Source organism: Eubalaena glacialis, chromosome 2 (genome assembly GCF_028564815.1).
Source record: "Eubalaena glacialis isolate mEubGla1 chromosome 2, mEubGla1.1.hap2.+ XY, whole genome shotgun sequence".
NCBI lineage: Eukaryota > Metazoa > Chordata > Mammalia > Artiodactyla > Balaenidae > Eubalaena > Eubalaena glacialis.
Window position 1 is genome coordinate 147,437,398 of NC_083717.1, and position 18,872 is coordinate 147,456,269.

Here is an 18,872-nt window from a genome sequence, read left to right on the forward strand (position 1 = left end):
AAGCCAGAATCATCAAAGTGAGCTAAAATAGTCATAGACTGCAAGCAGGCTGCAGGAAGGGGTGCTCTTCAGCAGGCAGTCTTTCCTTTACTCTCAGAGGATGACTTCCCATACCCCCTTTCCAGTTCCCTTTGCAGATCCTTCCCCAAGTGAGTATGACCTTCCTTACAAAATATAATTACCCATGTTGTCTGTCAAACTGGGTTTTTTGTTTTAAACATCAGCCCATTTTCATGACTCTGCATATGTGACAGTGGGTAGTAAGAAACCATTTTTGTCAGCTCGTCTCTGAAACTGGCCACTTACCAATTCAACTTTACCAGGAATGGTTCTTTCCAGATGGGTCCTGAACGGTTAACTGAACATGAAAAAAATGCATGGCTGAACATTTTCTTTCGCGGCTGAGCTTGAGTAGAGAACAATGTGCAGTGGTTTCAAGCTGTGCCCACAAACACAATTCTACAAAATCACAAGGAACATTTCTTTTTTTTCCTTTTTTTTTTTAATGGTTGCTTAAACAAGTGGTTATCCGTTATGGTGTTGACATAAGAAAAGGCGAAATGTTGGAACAGGCAGCTTGCCGTGAGCGTGTTTTGGTGCCTTGAATGCACAGGCTTGCTTTTCACTTCCTCCTAACTCTGGTCCCGCCTTCTTGGTGTGTTTTCCTGAAAATGCTTTTAAAAAGAAAAGAAAAAGAACATATTGGTCTTACTGCAAGCCGTCTTTGGTGTCTGTTGTTCCCTTCTTTTTCACGTCTCACGGGACTGGGTCCTCCTAACTTCTCTACTGTTTAGTGAGTCGCTTAGCTCTCGCCGGCGTTGCCCGCCTTCTGTGAATCCTGTGCAGACCCCGCCAGTGCCCCGCACTCCCTCCCAGCCCTCTACCAGGGCTAAACCCTTCCCGGCGGTGGTCAGGCAGCCTGCGGGCATCCAGCAAGCCGAGCGGAGAACGAGGACCGCTGCTCCCACCGCCCACCCTCGCGCCTCGCCCGGCGCGCACTCCGCCCCCGCGCTCCCGGAGAGACTTGCAGTGTGACGCGCCCACCTCCCGGCGGCTCGCGGGCTCTCGCTCTGGGGCAGCCGCCACCCCCGGGAGACGCGGAAGAGACGGCGGCGGCGGCTCCCTAGGCGCGGGCCGGCGGAGGAGCGTGGAGCGCCGTATGGATGCGGCAGCAGAGCGGCTTCTCCGCGAGCCTTGGGAGACCCGGGCAGAGCCCGCCCTCTATGCGCGCTGGGGGCCGGCAGGGGGCTCTGGATTTCGGTCCCTCCCCTTTCCCTGGGTGTCTCGGAGCGCTCCGGCTCTCAGACCCTCCTCCAGCCAGGTGCAGGCCGGCGGGAGACGAGGACGCATCTCTTCTTCCGGCGCCCCACCATGGGCAATACCTCCAATGACTCCCGGCCGGAGAACTGCGATACTCGACAGTGGCTCCCCTCCGGCGAAAGCCCAGCCATCAGCTCCGTGATGTTCTCGGCCGGGGTGCTGGGGAACCTCATCGCGCTGGCGCTGCTGGTGCGCCGCTGGCTGGGGGACTCGGGGCGCAGCGCCGGCCGCGGGAACTCCATCTCGCTGTTCCACGTGCTGGTGACAGAGTTGGTGTTCACCGACCTGCTCGGGACCTGCCTCATCAGCCCTGTGGTGCTGGCTTCGTATGCGCGGAACCAGACCCTGGTGGCCCTGGAGCCCCAGAGGCGCGTGTGCACCTACTTTGCCTTCGCCATGACCTTCTTCAGCCTGGCCACCATGCTCATGCTGTTCGCCATGGCCCTGGAGCGCTACCTAGCCATCGGACACCCCTACTTCTACCAGCGCTGGGTCACGTGCCGTGGTGGCCTGGCTGTGCTGCCCGCCATCTACACAGTCTCCCTGCTCTTCTGCTCCCTGCCGCTGCTGGACCACCGGCAGTACGCCCAGTACTGCCCCGGGACGTGGTGCTTCATCGGGCATGAGCAGACCACGTACCTGCGGCTCTACGCCACCTTGCTGCTGCTGCTTATCATCGCGGTGCTCGCCTGCAACTTCAGCGTCATCCTCAACCTCATCCACATGCATCGCCGGGGCAGGAGAAGCCGCTCCGGACCCTCCTTGGGCAGCAGCCGGGGCGGCCCTGGCAGCCACAGGAAAGGGGAAAGGGTATCCATGGCGGAGGAGACGGACCATCTCATTCTCCTGGCTATCATGACCATCACCTTCGCCGTCTGCTCCTTGCCTTTCACGGTAAGTCGCTCCCTTCGTTTGCACAGAGGAACTGGGCAGCCTTCGCACACTCTCCCCTCTCACTCCCACCTTTTCCACCACCACACACATTTTGCAACTTGTAAAATGATGGCCTCATTTGTAAAGGGTCTATAGCCTTCCCCTCTCACTTACCTTTGCCCCACTTCCTACTTCCCTAACCCCAGCAAACGGGCATCTCTGTGCCAGTGCTTCTCATTTAGCAACACAATCCCCCTGAATGGGAATCTTGGCTCTCCACTAAACCAGCGCAGACTCCCACCCTAGAGCCCGAAGCCGTTGTACAAGGCCAGTCTAGCTTAGTACCTGACGAAGAAGCAGCCCTTATCACCTTTGGATACTTGTCAGTTACAACCTGACTTCCCTGAGCTGTAGTTTGCCTCCCGGTGCCCCCCATCCACTGGTGCTAGTTCTCCAGGCTCTGCCTTCTATTTCTCCCAGAGCAAAATGTAATACTCAACCCATAGCATTCCAGCTGACATTGAGAATGGTCCCAGGTGAGAAGGGTCCATGTTGCCAGAAGTCCAGAGCATTCACTGTCTTAAAAGTTTAACAAAACCTAGTTTACAGATTTCCCAGACTACATATTGGGAGTATAACTCTTTGTTGCCATGAAAATTCATAATATGTTCATAATGATAATTAGAGGAAAGGCTGCTTGGTTGGAGGAACCCCTTGCCTAGGTTCTGGGCTGGGTGCTGCCCTGGTTGGGGGCAACATCAGTGGTTAGTTCCATGATGCTGTGAGTTTGAGCCTCCTAAGGTGTAATGTGGGTAGCAGAGCCTGGGATGTATCCGAGCATGTGCTGGCCTCTTACAGAGAAATGAGAGCTCAGTTTTAGCAGCTCCGCTTCCTAATCTTCGGAAGCACAAGACTGACCCTACAGGGAATAAACAGTTGGCAGTGACTCTCACCTGACACAGTCTCGGAGAAAAGAAAAAGATAAACGATGCTGCCATTGGCAAGTGTGACCTGTAGAAGCTGAAGAAGTAACTTTATCCTACTTCCCGCCTCCCTCACTGCTTTTGATTATCTTCATAAACTCATCCATAGGGGTGGGAGAGGACACAGGATCCTAAAAGCCTAGCTATGACCCTCCCCCCCACACAAATTAACTCCCTTTCTTCCCTGTGTTCTCTCCTGCCTGGTCCCCACTTCTGTCAGGGTAGAAGCTGCTCTGAATCAACAAGTTACACTTTGAGAGGAATGAGATGGAGTATGTAAAAGATGCCCTTTTACAAAATGACGTAGGATGTGGGAGGCTGCATCTCCCATTCACCCTGAGCTGGGGAGTTTGCAACAGAAATGCTGTGAGGTAGAAACCAACATGGCTTCCACAAGTTTGTTTTGTTTTACTGGTAGAACTACATTAGGAGCTAAATTAACTTTTGGGTGTTGGGACTAGGATGCAGAACATACATGTATCTGTGAGAGAAAGCATTTCAAGTTCCACTAAACAACTTAGAATTTAACATGAGAGACATAAACCATTTCTGAATTGGGGGGGGGGGGGTACCTGTTTTGGACTGGTGGGAATCAGGATGTCAGTTCTCAGAGTTTTATCTATCATTTGTGAGTGTGTACGTATAAATATACCTTCCACCCTCAGCTACTTAAATAGCTTGGGAACAGGCTCAGAGGTGACCACACACTTGTGAAAAGGATTGTTATTCCCTTTCTTTCCTTTGAGGAGGAGAGCAGGAGGAAAAGGTCTCCCCCTTGATCATGACTGACCCGCAGCATAAACTGTATTTTTTAAAATAAAGGCAGTGATTTTCAATAGGTTCCCCTGTTTTCAAGTAAATTTGCCTGTTGTCATGAGAATTCCATCATTGCCATACGTTGATTTTCAGATACACACACACACACACACACTCGTTTCATTTACTATTAAGCCAGGGGCAACTCCAGAGTTGCCAAGTGGAAGAACTAGAAGTCTGGTTAGAAAGGGTGGGGACGTAGGAAGTTTGCTTTGAAGGTGAGTTTTTATTTGAGTGCCTGTTTATGGCTTTGGGGGGCCAGATGAAGATTATGAGGGGGCTTTAGCTCCTTCAAGCCACTCCTTGGCATTGACAGTATCAGCAAATATTATCTAGGGTCTCTTCTGCATGTATGCATGGCAAAGATTCCCAGACAAAGAGCGGGGAAAATGCCTAGTGTGAATGTAATCTAGAAAGTTGGCCACGCTGACTTCTTGCCTTGGGGCTAACATGACACATTTTCCGGATGAACTACAGATAACCCAGTAGGTGCAAAAAAGATATTTGAACTGTACCCTAAATGGGAAGTATCAAGTCATCTCTCAATAGGGAAATTTACTTTGACCATTGACTAATTTTATTTTATCAATAGATTATTGATACTTGTTAGTATTTTTCATTTACACAGCACTTTAAGCATTATGAAATGCTACACTATCCAGAATTTAGTTACTTCTTGGAAGGCTGATCTGACAATTCGAAACTCAAAGCTACTGAATGGTGCGTTACATTCTGCTGTTTCAGAATGCTTGGCCTGTGTCCCTGGGGGGTGCTTTTCCCCCACGTCCTTTTATTCTACTTGGCCCATGCTAAAATTGTGGTCAGAAATGGCCTACACCAATCTCCCGCCCAAGGCAGGAATCATTTCCGCATATCCTAACCAGGGCTCTGATAGAAAAGGCAAGGGCTTCTGGTTGCCTTCAGAAATTCTCCTCTTCTTCTAAAAGAGCACACGCAGCCCAATAGAAATACAGCATGAACCACAAATGCAAGCCACATAAGGAATTTCAAATTTTCTTGTAGCCACATGACAAAAAGTAAAAAGAAACAGATGAAATTAATTATTAATATATTTTATTTAACCCAGTATATCTAAAATACTATCGAGGCAAAATGTATCAATGTGAAATAATTATTAATGAACTATTCCAACTAATTTTCTTCCTGCGTCCCAGAAAATACTAGCAATCTACCCTGTCTCTGCCTCTTTCTAACTCGGGATAACAGAACTGCCTTCTGTGGCCCTCAAAGTGGGCCACGCCACTGGCCCAGCAAGGAGAGCTCACAGCTCTGTACCCAGTGGGACACCAGCCTAATCAGCACTCCAGGAATGAGAAGAGGAGAGTGGGGAATTGAGGAAACCTGAACTGCTAACGAATGTCAGCCATTGTCCCAAGGTGTGGGCAGGTTACAATTACTGCTTCCTCCAAGAATGCCAGTCTAGGACTTTCAAAGTTTGGGAATTGAAACTCAAAATGTTAAATGCCCAGCACGCTGTAATGAAGTCAAGTTCAACTTCAAATGTCATTATTATCAACATCAAAATGGCTAACTTTTTTTTTAAACATCTTCATTGGAGTATAATTGCTTTACAATGGTGTGTTAGTTTCTGCTTTATAACAAAGTGAATCAGTTATACATATACATATATCCCCATATCTCCTCCCTCTTGCGTCTCCCTCCCACCCTCCCTATCCCACCCCTCTAGGTGGTCACAAAGCACCAAGCTAATCTCCCTGTGCTATGCGGCTGCTTCCCACTAGCTATCTATTTTACATTTGGTAGTATATTTAAGTCCATGCCACTCTCTCACTTTGTCCCAGCTTACCCTTCCCCCTCCCCGTCTCCTCAAGTCCGTTCTCCACGTTTGCGTCTTTATTCCTGTCCTGAATGGCTAACATTTTTGAGTGCTAATTTTTACATACATTAATCCATTATCTTCACAACAATCTGTCAAATAGGTAGCATTTTTACTCCCATTTTACAAATGAGGCAAATAACTTACCCTGGGTCCCACAGCTAGTGAATGAGTGCTGGAGCCAGGATTCAAAGCCAGGCAGCTTAAGCATAGAGCCTGTGCTTTTAATCACAATACTGTCGGAAAGTACTCATTTCAGGGGTAACGTATGAGAAGATTAATCCAAGATTTATAAGAGAATTTTGAAGATGTTATAAATATCTGGACCACTTTGTCTCTTAATTTCAACTTTTAGCTTTAAAAATACAATGGCAAAGACCTTTTTCTCCATATCAGATCAAGGGGCCTGAGCTGGGGCCAAGGGTACAGTTTCTTTTTTCTTCTGCACAGACCTATGCATTAAAAGGCTGAGTCTGAGATTTTAGGAGATCGGCTAGTGTAAATGCTGGTCTAAATTAAGAAATAATCAGATTACCCCTCACATAAAATTTTCTGTTGGTACACATAAGATATAACTGATTTTTTTAAAAAGCATTATTTTGGCGATCCAATATAAAGTCATGCATAGGACCAACAACATATTCCAAACTGTTTATGCACTAAAGGAATATTGTGTAAATTAATACATTCCTCATGTTAATCAGATATTGTCATCATTTCACAGTGATAAATAGAAACTTTCTTCCTGAAATGAAACAGGACACAGGAAATATATCAGACCTCCATTCTTGACTCAAATACTGTTTGTCTCTTAATTTCCAACCCATATCTAGCCATTTTCTCACTACTTTACTAATAATTGTGAATAACTTGCAGTCATTTTAAACTGTTTCCCCCATGCCATTAGGATAAAGTGCTTATGCATTTTATTCAGTTCTGAAATTTCAAGAGTGAACCATTGACTCATTCTAAAATGTCTTCATCTTTAGAAATTCTTAGGGCTATAATTTCTAGGTTACTCTGATTAGTGGAAATCTGATCTTTGAAATACAGAACAAACTCAAGTAAACAGTACTGGAGTTTCCCATTCATTCCTGGTACTCTTTACGTAAAATGTAACATGAATGGGGGTTGTAAAACTGATTTGAAATTTGTCAATTACATACATGCACAGTATCACAATTCTAGTAGGGATGAAAGAGAAATTCAGAAATCTCTATGCATAACCAAAACGAACTTTGCCTGGTGATATTTTGAGTAAATATCCATGTACTATCCATAAAGGGAAGGCCCTTTATCATTCATACATCATCAATGATGTGTTTGGGGATTGTTGAAAGAGTTTTAACACACCTTACCTTTTAAGAGAAAGTTCTTGTATATGAGTGTTTTCACTTGACACCCTTTCCTTTGCCATTTGATATTATGAAATTGTGGTTGTAAATAATGACATAATTACACTGAGTTTTAAAAATTTAGACAGCAAGAACTATGGTCCTTTTCCCTAAAGAGAAGTGGTGCGTTATGTCTACACCCTTGGTCGAGGTGATCATCACTGCCTGCCATCTAGCTGTGGAAAGCGTGGAAGAAAGAAAAGACCCAAAGAAAACCAAGTGTCTACTTAGATATAGCCATGGTTTTAAAATCTATAAACAGGAGCAGTAATACCCATAAATCTTTGTGACACATTTGGAAAAAAGTCTCCTACAAACCCATAATCAGTCAGTGGTGAATTTCATGTGAGACTTTACATCATAGGCTTTTTATATAGATGGTGGCAGAGTGTGTAGTGGCTAAGAGGAAAGTCTGGGTCCCGCTGCTATAATTGCATGGCTTCCCTACTTACCTGTGGTGTGATTTGGGACAAGATAACTAATTGTCTGAGCCTTGATCTCCTCCTTACTAAAATGGGAGTAATAACACTTTACAGATTTATATAAAGATTAAACACAACAAGACACAAATTTCTTAGCACCATGCCTGGCATACAGGTATTCAGTAAATATTAGCTACTCTTTCCACAGGATTCAGTTTCCAAAGGAAAATCACTGTATATTAATGACCAGGAACTGAATTCTGGAAGCTCCATGTCATTTGTTTGATTGGCCAGGCCTAAGTGGGTCTTTTGCTTTTAAGTGTGATAAATGAATAATTTTAAACTATTTCAGTTTTTGGGTAAGGGTCTAAAGCAGTGGGTCTCAACTTTGCCTGCATATTAGGATCATCTGGGGGGCTTTAAAAGCCCTGACACCTGGGTTACAGCCCAGACTAATTAAATCAGGGTCTCTGAGAGAGGGAGCAAGCCATCAGAGTATTTTTATTTTTTTATTTTTAATTTTTTTTCCCATCAGAATATTTTTAATGATCCACAGGTGATTTCAGTGCACAGCCAAATAAATTTCTCATTTACTCTAAAATTCTGAACCCACTATGTAGTCACATTAGAGGTAGGAAAGTAGCTGAAAGAAGCGGTGCCAGGTCAGTGCCAAGATAAAGTTTTCCATGGAGGTGGCAAGGATTCTATGGAAGACAAAAGAATACTAATTTTCCCCTGTGCCGCTTTCCAGGTATCACAACAAGCTCTGTATTCTTAGCAAAGCCCTATAGAGACAGTCTGTCCTAAGGAATTAAAATTCACTAGGCTGGTTTACATTAGTCCCTGGTATTTTTCTCATAGCAGATTTATTTGTAGTATGTGCAAAAGCGTGTATAAATTCTACCAGCCTCTGAAGCTGAAGTCCAGAATATCACTGAAACATTATTAATTAATTGACTTCTATCCATTGTGTCAGCCTTTAATTAAAATCCAGGATCAGCTGCAGGGAGAGAGGAATGAGGAGTTAGTGTTTAATGGGTGCAGAGTTTCAGTTTAGGAAGATGTAAAAAGTTCTGGAGATGGATGGTGGCGGTGGTTGCTGACCCCTGTTCTTTTTATATGATGGTCAGTCAAGTGCAGCCGCAAGAGGAGACAGGAGATGCTCCAGGAAACACAGTTTATCAGACTCACAGGTCTGAAAAACAGGAAGCACTGCGTAACGTGCAGGGCCACATGGGGAAGCACCAGTGCAGGTCAGGAGGAAAAAGGAGCAGGAGCTGGGGAGAGCCTGGGCCATGGACTTTACTGGAGTTTCTGAGGGAAAGGCAAGGCAGAGTAGGGTAAACAGTTTAGGACTGGCTATTTTGAAGCATTTCGACAGGCTCTAAGCTATACGAGTAGCCCCTACTTGCCCCTAGCCCCTAGTCGCCCCATAGCAGGCCTTGGAATGATTAAAGCTGCCTCCTAGGGGTAAAGAGCCACACAGAGGAGCTCTGCATTGGTTAGTTTACATATCAAACGATTGCTCCTGGGTGAGCCCTTGGCTATCTCTAAGAATTGGCTAGCCCTGGAAGGGGCAGTCTCTCCCCAGCCAGAAAGTTTTTATGATGTCAAAACATCATAATATACAGAAAATAAAAATACAAACAGTACAGTTGCACAACAATGTGACGGTACTTAATGATACTTGAAAATGGTTAAAATGATAAATTTTATGCTATGTATAATTTAAATTAAAAAGAAAAAACCCAGGGTCCACAAGATCAAAAATGGTGAACTCTAGGCAAAAGCCAAGAACCAAAGGGAAAAAAATGGAGAGGTAGGGGAAGACAAAACTTACATCAAGAACGTCAAGGTTCTCTGAAGTATGTCTCTTTTCCAAGCATAAAAGAGGAAATTATCTTCTACAACATATTGGCCACCTCCTAAAATGCAAATTTTAAGCATTTCTAAAAATTACTCAGCATAGTGGATGAAAAGGAAAGGAAACAAATAGTACAGAATTGCTTCATCCTCTAAAACCATTTTTCGCTTCTCATTGGTCTGTCACACGCTAAAGAGATAAGGAAGTATGGTTTGCGTTATTTGCCACTGAAAACCTGACTCATCTTCATGTGTGACCCATGACACTAGAGACTGAGCCCTCTCTACATGGCCCACTAGACAAACCAGTATTATATTCTTTGGCAAAATTAGATCTAAACTCAGCTACAGACTTTTTCTACAACAGAATGCTCAGTTGTATATGTGTGTGTGTGTGTGTGTGTGTGTGGTGACTAATATATTTTAATCTATCGGGTTTATGTACACTGTTATCCTGAATTCCTAAACTTCAAAATCGCTCCTTAAATACACCATATAAATACTATTAATTTCTCGTCCAAAATAGTTTAGCTGACAAGAAAAGTATTGCTCCCTTGCATATCCCCACCTAACTTTCCTCTTCTCTGTATGCTCAGGGACATCCACCATCAGTTCTTTCTTTCTTTTTTTCCTTTACTCATCTGCCAAGTCTTTTCTCCATTCCCTTAAGCCAAGATTCTCTGGCATAAACACCTATGGCTGCCAAACCTTCCTGATATTGTCCTAACATAAGCAACCCGAAGATGACTACTCTTCTCCCTCCCTGCAATTTGCTTCGTATATCCAGTTGCCAGATGCCTGCAGAATAAGTAGCGGAGTGGCGGGGGCGGGGGGGGGGGGGAAGGAAACAAACCATTCCTTCTTCTGGCAAGGGAGAGTGGAGGAAAGAAGGAATATCTCTCTAACTCACCAGCTGCCTTTGGTAAGAAAGTCCCAGGAGCTCTATAAACAACTGGTTTCAAACGACTAGGTGTGATTTACATGTTTCTCTCTTTTCTGTAAGCCATGTGGAAATGTTTGATCTTTATCAAACATTTGTTTGGTCCAGTCTCTGCAATCTGACCAAAAGGTTGTGTTGTTCAAATGTTGTGTTGAACAAACGTTGTGTTGTTCGCTAAATATCTAAGAAATCGGATGAGAGCTGGTATACCGCTTTGAGGACACTGGCCAATGCGTAAAGATGTGTCAGCCTTCCGGTGTTTAGGACTTTGTTCTGAAGACCTTTGGTCTAACATAGGCGACCTGGATGTAGCACACGGTGAGCGTTGCTCTGGTGTCAAGGGACTCGGAATTTGTGTCCTGAGTCGGCCACTAACCAGCCCTGGGCACTTGGGCAAGTCCCTCACCTTCTCTGCACCGTGGTGTCCTCACTGGTAAAATGGAGATAATAAGGACTAACGTTGGGGGGGCACTTATTAAGTGAGCAGTTTTCAGTAGCTGACCCGGATGATTTCCTGTCATCCTGCCAACAACCCCAAGAATAGGTATTGTTATCATTATCACCCATTTTAAAGATGCAGAAATGAAGGCACAGAGAGGTTAGTTTTCTTACCTATGGTCCCAAAGCTATCTGTGGAGCCAGGATTCAAACCCAGGCAGCCCAATGGCCAGAACACAGGCTCTGTTGTGTGCCCTCTCACTGAATTGTCGTAATGAAGCCAGATTCAGTTTCTGGAAGTAAGTGCAACATGTTAATAACTCACTTCCTCATCTGTCAGAAAGAGACAATACTTATGTTTCAGAGTGTCTATAAGGCATAAACATGTGCGAGAGGAGTGAGATTTCGCTACCTCTCTCTCACCACTACGACCACACACAAAACACGTTTTGCTTTTCAATCTTAAGAAATTGCATATGGTCTAAGCCTGTCCACTGCTACAATGTAAAACTAACATCCTTTTCCCCTTTTGCTTCTTACAGATTTTTGCATATATGAATGAAACCTCTTCCCGGAAAGAAAAGTGGGACCTCCAAGCTCTTAGATTTTTATCAATTAATTCAATAATTGACCCTTGGGTCTTTGCCATCCTGAGGCCTCCTGTTCTGAGACTAATGCGTTCAGTCCTCTGTTGTCGGGTTTCATTAAGAACACAAGATGCAACACAAACTTCCTGTTCTACACCGTCAAATGCCAGTAAATAGGTTGACCTTTGAGGATGGTAGTTAAGAAGTGCTTAGTTAGCCAGCATCTGGAAGATCATTTTGAAATGGTTCCTCGGAGAAATGGAAAAAAGTTAGTTTATAAATACAATGAAGCTACCCTAATAAAACAGAGTAAGCAAACATTTCAGCAGTGGTTTGGGCTACAGACATGCTGACAAGGCACTTCGTGGAAGGTATCGGAAGGATCTATAAAACCTACCCTCAAGGAGCATGTTCCCTGGCCTTTAGAGGAACAACGAATTGCATTTAAGATCCAGTGCCTTTTGATTTAAGCTTTCCTGTTGAATGAGAAAGCATGTAGCTTTGTAATTTGTTTAAAACCGTAAATAGTTACTGTGTTTTCTATTTTAATCTTCTAGGCTAGTACTATCATAAACATACAGTGTACAGTCAGACCAGATAAAACTTCTTACGTATTCTCTAGGAAGTGGATATGTGCAAGCAACCAAGCCTGGTGTCTTGTGATTGTCCTTTCTTTGGACAATGAGTCTGAAAATCATAGGTACTTTGTACTGTATGTTTATGTATGTGGGAGTACTCTCTTTTTACAACAGTATTACTCAGTATTACTGAGTAGGCTCAGCTCGTTAATGTCAGCTTTTTCGCCATCCACGAGAAGCTGTGTGTCAGAGTGTCAGGTTATTTATTTTATAATGTCTGCCGTGCTAATAGTAACCAAAAAGGCTAGGAATTTTCCTCTCAACAATAAATAGTAGACTATTAAGAGAGGTAATTCTGATTAATACTCTTCATTCTACTTCCAGGGAACGGCTATGTCTGAAGCCAAATATTAGGATTAAAAACTGAAAAATCTGGTCAGTTCTTCAGATACACTGGAACTCTTTTAATGCTGATGTTGAGGCCGTAACTAACATCTACTTTATAGGATGTTTGTATTGTAGCAAAATTCATCTGGGAAATATGGCTTGACTCATACTGTATAGGAAATCATGTAACAGTGAGTCATATCTTAATATATTTCTAAATCTAAATGTTTGGCATTACGTAAACTCGGCATAAAATATTTCAGTGAATTTGCACTGTTTAATCATACCTTAGTTACAGCGTAAACTCATCTGAAATGTTACAAAAATAAACTATAAAACAAAAAATTGAAAATGGGATAGTATGTGATGAATTCCCCCCAAACAACAATTTATAATTAGTGTAGATATAATAATTTTTAAAATGAGATAAAAGTGGAAAATTTTCATTTAATTTGGCAGGTTTTTAAAGTGTGGTTGCATTACAGATTAGAGTTTGAAATATTCAGTACAGTACTTGGTATTAGAGGATTTTTTTTCCCTTATAGCATGATCTTTGAAATAGTGGACACCTTATTTTTTTGCAGTGAGTGTTATTACACCACAGTTGTAATAAAAAACCAAATAAGAATGTTAGTCTCATTGAGTTGCTTACGCAAAACTATTTCCTATACGTAGTTATCAGACTAGATGATCACTTCGGAGTGATTCCAGACCTATCTAGAGATCAGTGTATTTTGACACAATCTATGTCAAATCATCCCTTATTTTAAAAAGAATAAATGAATGGTTTGCTTTCCTACTAATTTAAACAAACCAGGCAAAGTTTAACTTAGCTAAAATCTGGACATGTAAATAAATCTTCCCTGTCCACCAAGCATTCTAGAGTTAAGAAATTGTTCTAAACAGGATTAACTAGGCTCATGGGTAATTCCTAAACATACAATTCTAAAGTTACTTTGAATGTGGAAGATTAATTTCCTTTATCAGATGACTTTTTTTCCCTCCAAATGAAAATGTTAAGTACAATCATTCACCATACCTCACCACCCCCCAAAATTCTTGAATAATGCCTGAGAACTTAAAAACACAAACTTGGACATAGTATCACTAGTGGGAACAAAATTTTCACTCTGTGGTCCCAAAATATGAGTTTAAGTCATTAAGAACTGATAGATTTCCAGAGCTTTGATTCCTAGTATACTCCTGTTCCTTGCACTGTGTTAAATGACTAAATCCTGTTATTTCATCTGCACTGATATTTACATAGAAGGAATTGAAAGTTAAAATCCTATGTAATAGTAAACCGCTTACTATTAATGGAAATTTCAAGGTAATAGAAAAAATTACTTATATTGGATATGTAAATATTTTTTAAATTTTTAAAATATTTTTAAAAATCACATCACATCAGACGTACCTGTTTAAGTTTACTGACTCATTTTCAAGTAAAATAAAAAACACAGAATTTAGCCTGGTATATCAGAGAACTGAATTTTGACGAAAAAGACCTAGATTTTATTCTTTGCCCCTGACAGTCAGTGGAATGAAAAGGGAGAAAGAAACTATAGTGGATATTCAACTCAGAATGCCAGCCCTGACTTTAGGTGTCCAGAAATGGGATGGACCAAAGCAGTCTATCCTGAGCTGAATTTCCTGGATGGTTCACTGTGGCCCCAGGTCATCTTTCCCAAGAGAAAACTGGGAAACTCTGGTACTAAACTGTGGCCTTGAATCTCCAAAGATCCTGATAGGGCCTGAGTTTGCTTAGAAACTATAGAAAGCCTCCAAAATACTTGAATCTCAAAGTGGTCTGGACCCATGACAACCTAGAGCCAGAGCAAGGCTCTAGAAACAGCACCAACCCAAAACTGCCATGCTGGCAGAGGCTGTGAGCCCTGGGCAGGTGGAGGGAAAATCCGATCCACAACACTACGTTCTCAGTGTAATTCAGTTCAACTGTTGGTGCCCCTGCCGGCTCACATCACTGCACTTTGAAAGACAGATTGCCCTCTTGCTATTGTAACGTCAGCTCTGCTTTGAACCAAGAAAAAAACAACATAGTCAAGTTTAGAATTCGATGACTTTGAAAGGCAGGGGAAGACAATTAGCTCACACTTAAGATGAGGCTTTTTTTTTACTTCACTTAGCCAAATCCAATGGTTTAAGCCAAAAATTATGGTTTTCTGAATTTGGGAAAAGCCCCTACTTGAGTCATTCACAGAGAAACAGTCTTCCCTGCAAATTTAATATGTGTGGACTTGCAATACCTACTCATGATGACCATCTTCTGCCTTTATGAAACACAACTCCATTGGAATTCCTCTTTGATTGCACGTTTAAAACATACGTATAATCATTATACTAACAGCATTATCATTGATTTTCTTTTTTAATTTACAAAGCATTTGATCACCTGAAATACACACTATGGAAATAAATGTCATTTTAGCAATTCACAGAAGCTATAGTCTAATTTATACATGGGAACAAGGCCACGTATTGGGCATTAATTTTTATTTCAGAAAGTTACTTTATTTTCTGGTAGGTTTTATGATTTTTATTGTAAGTAAATTTTCTTGAATTATATTTTTGTATTTCCTATAAAATGTATGTACAATTAAAGGTCAGTTTGGGTAGTTTAATTCTGTGATCTGTGTGTTTCATTTTTTAAAATATGCCAAGTCAAGCAGATCAGTGATGATTCCAGCAGAAAGAGCTGGCACATTGAAAAGGGTGATTGAGGACTGTTGACTGAAAGGAATACTTTCAGAGGGAAGGGCAGGGTTAAGGGAATCAACAAGGGATGGTGGAGTAGCCCTTGGAAGCTGTTACCACTCCCAGGCCTGAAGGGACAAGGGAGGAGCCGTGAAAGCTGTGTCCCACCCAACAGAAGCTATGGCCTTAAGTAGGGAAGCATAGCTGCTGCCAAACCACAGGGAGGGAGGGAAGGGACTACCTTCCTGGAAGATCTTCCTGCTCTTCTGCCTGTTCCTCCCATTGGCCAAACCCAACTATAATCCAGAGAGTAAGGGGAACCTGGGTAATGCAGTCCATGAAGACCACAATACAGGCGGAGAGTAGACTTAGAGGGGCAGATGAAGAATATCCAGCATAAGGAGATTAAAAATATGTTCTCCTTTTTAAAATTACACCAACAGCTCTGTGGTGACCTAAATGGGAAGGAAATCCAAAAAAAAAGGGGGATATATGTATATGTATAGCTGATTCACTTTGCTGTACAGCAGAAACTAATACAACATTGTAAAGCAACTATACTCCAATAAAAATTTTTAAAAATAAAATTACACCAACACAAAAACTGAAAACACAGAATGGGCAGCCTTTCTGCCTTCTACTCCAAATAGATATCCTCTAGCAAGCTTAGGGAATAAGCATCAGCCCCACGTGTATGGAAAGGCATAAAATACTATAGATTCCCTTACCAAAATATTTATCCTAGACCCTGTTCCCTTGAGGCTCAGCATTTACATTTATCCAACCCTGGAGGCAGTTTATATGATTGGAGGAGAGAAAGGAGATCGGACTGAAGCATCTTTCTGCTTTCCCTGCCCACAGCAGTACAGCGTAATAGCTCTTCCTAAGCAGAAGAAAGGGTGATAGTCACGTATACTGGTCTAGCAATCAACCGAAGCTTACTTTTAAGAAGGACCACAGGAGTGAGAAAAATCTAGAAAAATATCATTTAGTGCTGAGGGTAGGCCATATCCCCAAACTTAACATAAACTGGGATGCATCTACGCAGCTATTGTAGAGAAAGAGTATATATATAGCAATTCAGCAATTCTGCATAGTTTAAAATGCTGGTAAAAATATCAAGAAAAAGCAAATCTTAACAAAATGGAAAAAGATTGGACAAAGCAAGGCTCCTAAGGCCATCTGTCCGTGTTGCCCTTATTGCTACCACAGGATTTGTCTTTACTCCCTCTTTAGTCTCCTCCCTTTATCCCTTTCTGGAGCATACTTTTCCTTGCAGACTAACCCCTTTTCCCCTTCTACTGGGTCCTATCATCTTTGATGCACACACTCAAACTTTCCCCTTTCAGCAAACTCTAGATTTATCCAGGGGATATTAAAGATGTGTGACACTGCCGGTGGTGTTCTCAGACAAGTTATTTAACCTCTCTGACTTCCAGTTTCCTCATGTATAAAGATAATAAAATTTTCCACCTCTGTAATTATTGTAATTATTTTGAGGATTAAATGAGTAAGTACATACAGGACATTCAGCACAGTGCCTGGACGCGGTAAATGCAAATAAGGTTAGGGATTAGTACTTTCTCAGATGCCTGGTGCAACGGCCCCTCTGACCTCCTCACACACGTCTGACTCAGATTGCTCATTCTTAATGCCGGTCGTGGAGCTGGGGTCATGGCATCTATTTATTAACTCTGGGCAACTGTCAAGAATGAAGACGATAATAAGTATGCGGAATGAGTTTGTATTTCAGAGAATGCAATGAAAATTGGCACAATGGGACAATGTAGAGGACCCAGAGTCCTAGGTAGAATGTAGAGTTCTAGGTGTAGAAGCACCCCAGACTTCTCTAGGCAAAACTTTCCTGCTTTCTTCAACTGTCCCTTATGTGGCACCCCACCATTTTGGTGCCCTCTTCCAGATCTTATCCAAGTTACCAATGTCCGTCTTAATATGTTGGGCCAGAACCAAACATCAAGAAATAATTCTAAACCAGTCTTTCCAGGACTTAGTGCTGATGTGTCAGTTGCTGGCTTGATCTGGACATTATCTTTCCATTAATGTAACCTGAGATTACAAAGCTCTGTGAGCAACTGGGTTATACCTTTATATCATTCAACAAATGAAAGAAGCACCAGCTTTCTACTTTACAGAGAGGAAAAGTGGGCATGCAGGAGGGAAGTGAGTTGCTCACTAAGGACATCCTCATAAGATACCATTATGATTATGGCTGTGGCGATGACCTTGCTGCCTGAGACCACACAGTCATTTGGTTTCTCATTAGTCATTAGCCTGTGAGTTCTTGGGTTGGATCTGTAGACTAGTGATGGGGAGCTTCGACCTTATCAGTCAAGCCTAGTATGTTGTGTTAACAACTTGGACCTTGAGATGATGTGGAACTAGGTGCCAGTGCTGGACCCCAAAGAATAATTTTTTCCTTGAAAACGGAACTCACTACTTTTAGTTATCAAATGATACTTTTGCTAGAATTAACTGACGAAGGCTCACCTCAGCCCTAAGAGTGTGCCTGATCTGTCATGATAAGTTAAACATTCAAAAATTCAACAGCTGCACAATTAAACCTTTGAAGACATAGTTGAGATTATCTTTCAGCTCTTAAAAAACTCAACACGTCCACATTGTTAAGAGCTCAGAGGAACAAGCCAAAAGCCATACACCTTTAAAAACTCAACATTAACTTTTTATGCTTTTAAAAATAAATGTCCTCATGTTATTTGTAAAATGAAAGACACAGTAACCAAAACACACCAGGCTGAGTACTGTGGTGTACTACTCTTTGACCTGTAAAAATGAATCTTTCTGGTGTGAGTAGGTGTTCCGATAAAAGCAGAGCAAGCTTAACTATAAACTAGAGGTCCTCATTCTCTTTACTACCTATTATGGTGACTAGCGAGTCAGACGCCCACTTCTGAGAGGAAACACTAGCTCAGATGTTCACATTTTCTTGTGAAACGCCAGTTTGGAAAACTAAGGAAGGTGGGGAGAGTCAGATTCCTGTCTACCTTCTACGAATTTCTTCTGTGTTCTCAATTAAGTTATGGTGAACCACAGTGGCTGCAAAGAAATACTAAGCGAGGAAGCACAATTATCTTGTGTTATCAGTATTAAAACCTTTTAAAAATAATGTCTTGCCTTTAGTTTATCTTACTCGAGCATGTTAAAATGCTATTTAAATACGGTTTAAAATGCTTCATAATAGGAATTTTGGATTAAGAAGCAAAACACATGGGGAGAAAAACCCGATCACATTTTTTAAAATATAAATTTATTTATTTATTTATTTTTGGCTGCGTTGGGTCTTCGTTGCTGCGCGCGGGCTTTCTCTAGTTGCAGCGAGCGGGGGCTACTCTTCGTTGCGGTGCATGAGCTTCTCATTGCGGTGGCTTCTCTTGTTGCAGAGCACGGGCTCTAGGCACGTGGGCTCAGTAGTTGTGGCTCGCGGGCTCTAGAGTGCAGGCTCAGTAGTTGTGGCGCTCGGGCTTAGTTGCTCTGCAGCATGTGGGATCTTCCCGGACCAGGGCTCGAACCTGTGTGCCCTGCATTGGCAGGCGGATTCTTAACCACTGTGCCACCAGGGAAGTCCTTGATCACTGTTTTTTAAACCAACACCCCGAAAAGTTCATTAAGAATGGTGAAACTGGGATTGGAATACAGACATCTGATGGATGAGATCTTCC

General features: G+C 42.4%; 1 protein-coding gene across 1 annotated transcript; it reads left to right on the forward strand.

Annotated features, from left to right (window-relative positions):
• Positions 1 to 1,371: 1,371 nt before the first annotated feature.
• On the forward strand, positions 1,372 to 11,695 carry PTGER2 (prostaglandin E receptor 2). The gene is made up of 2 exons (XM_061182556.1): positions 1,372 to 2,214; positions 11,450 to 11,695. Exons 1-2 carry the CDS (start codon positions 1,372 to 1,374, stop codon positions 11,669 to 11,671), a joined length of 1,065 nt encoding a protein of 354 aa, XP_061038539.1. The 3' UTR covers positions 11,672 to 11,695.
• Positions 11,696 to 18,872: the final 7,177 nt, after the last annotated feature.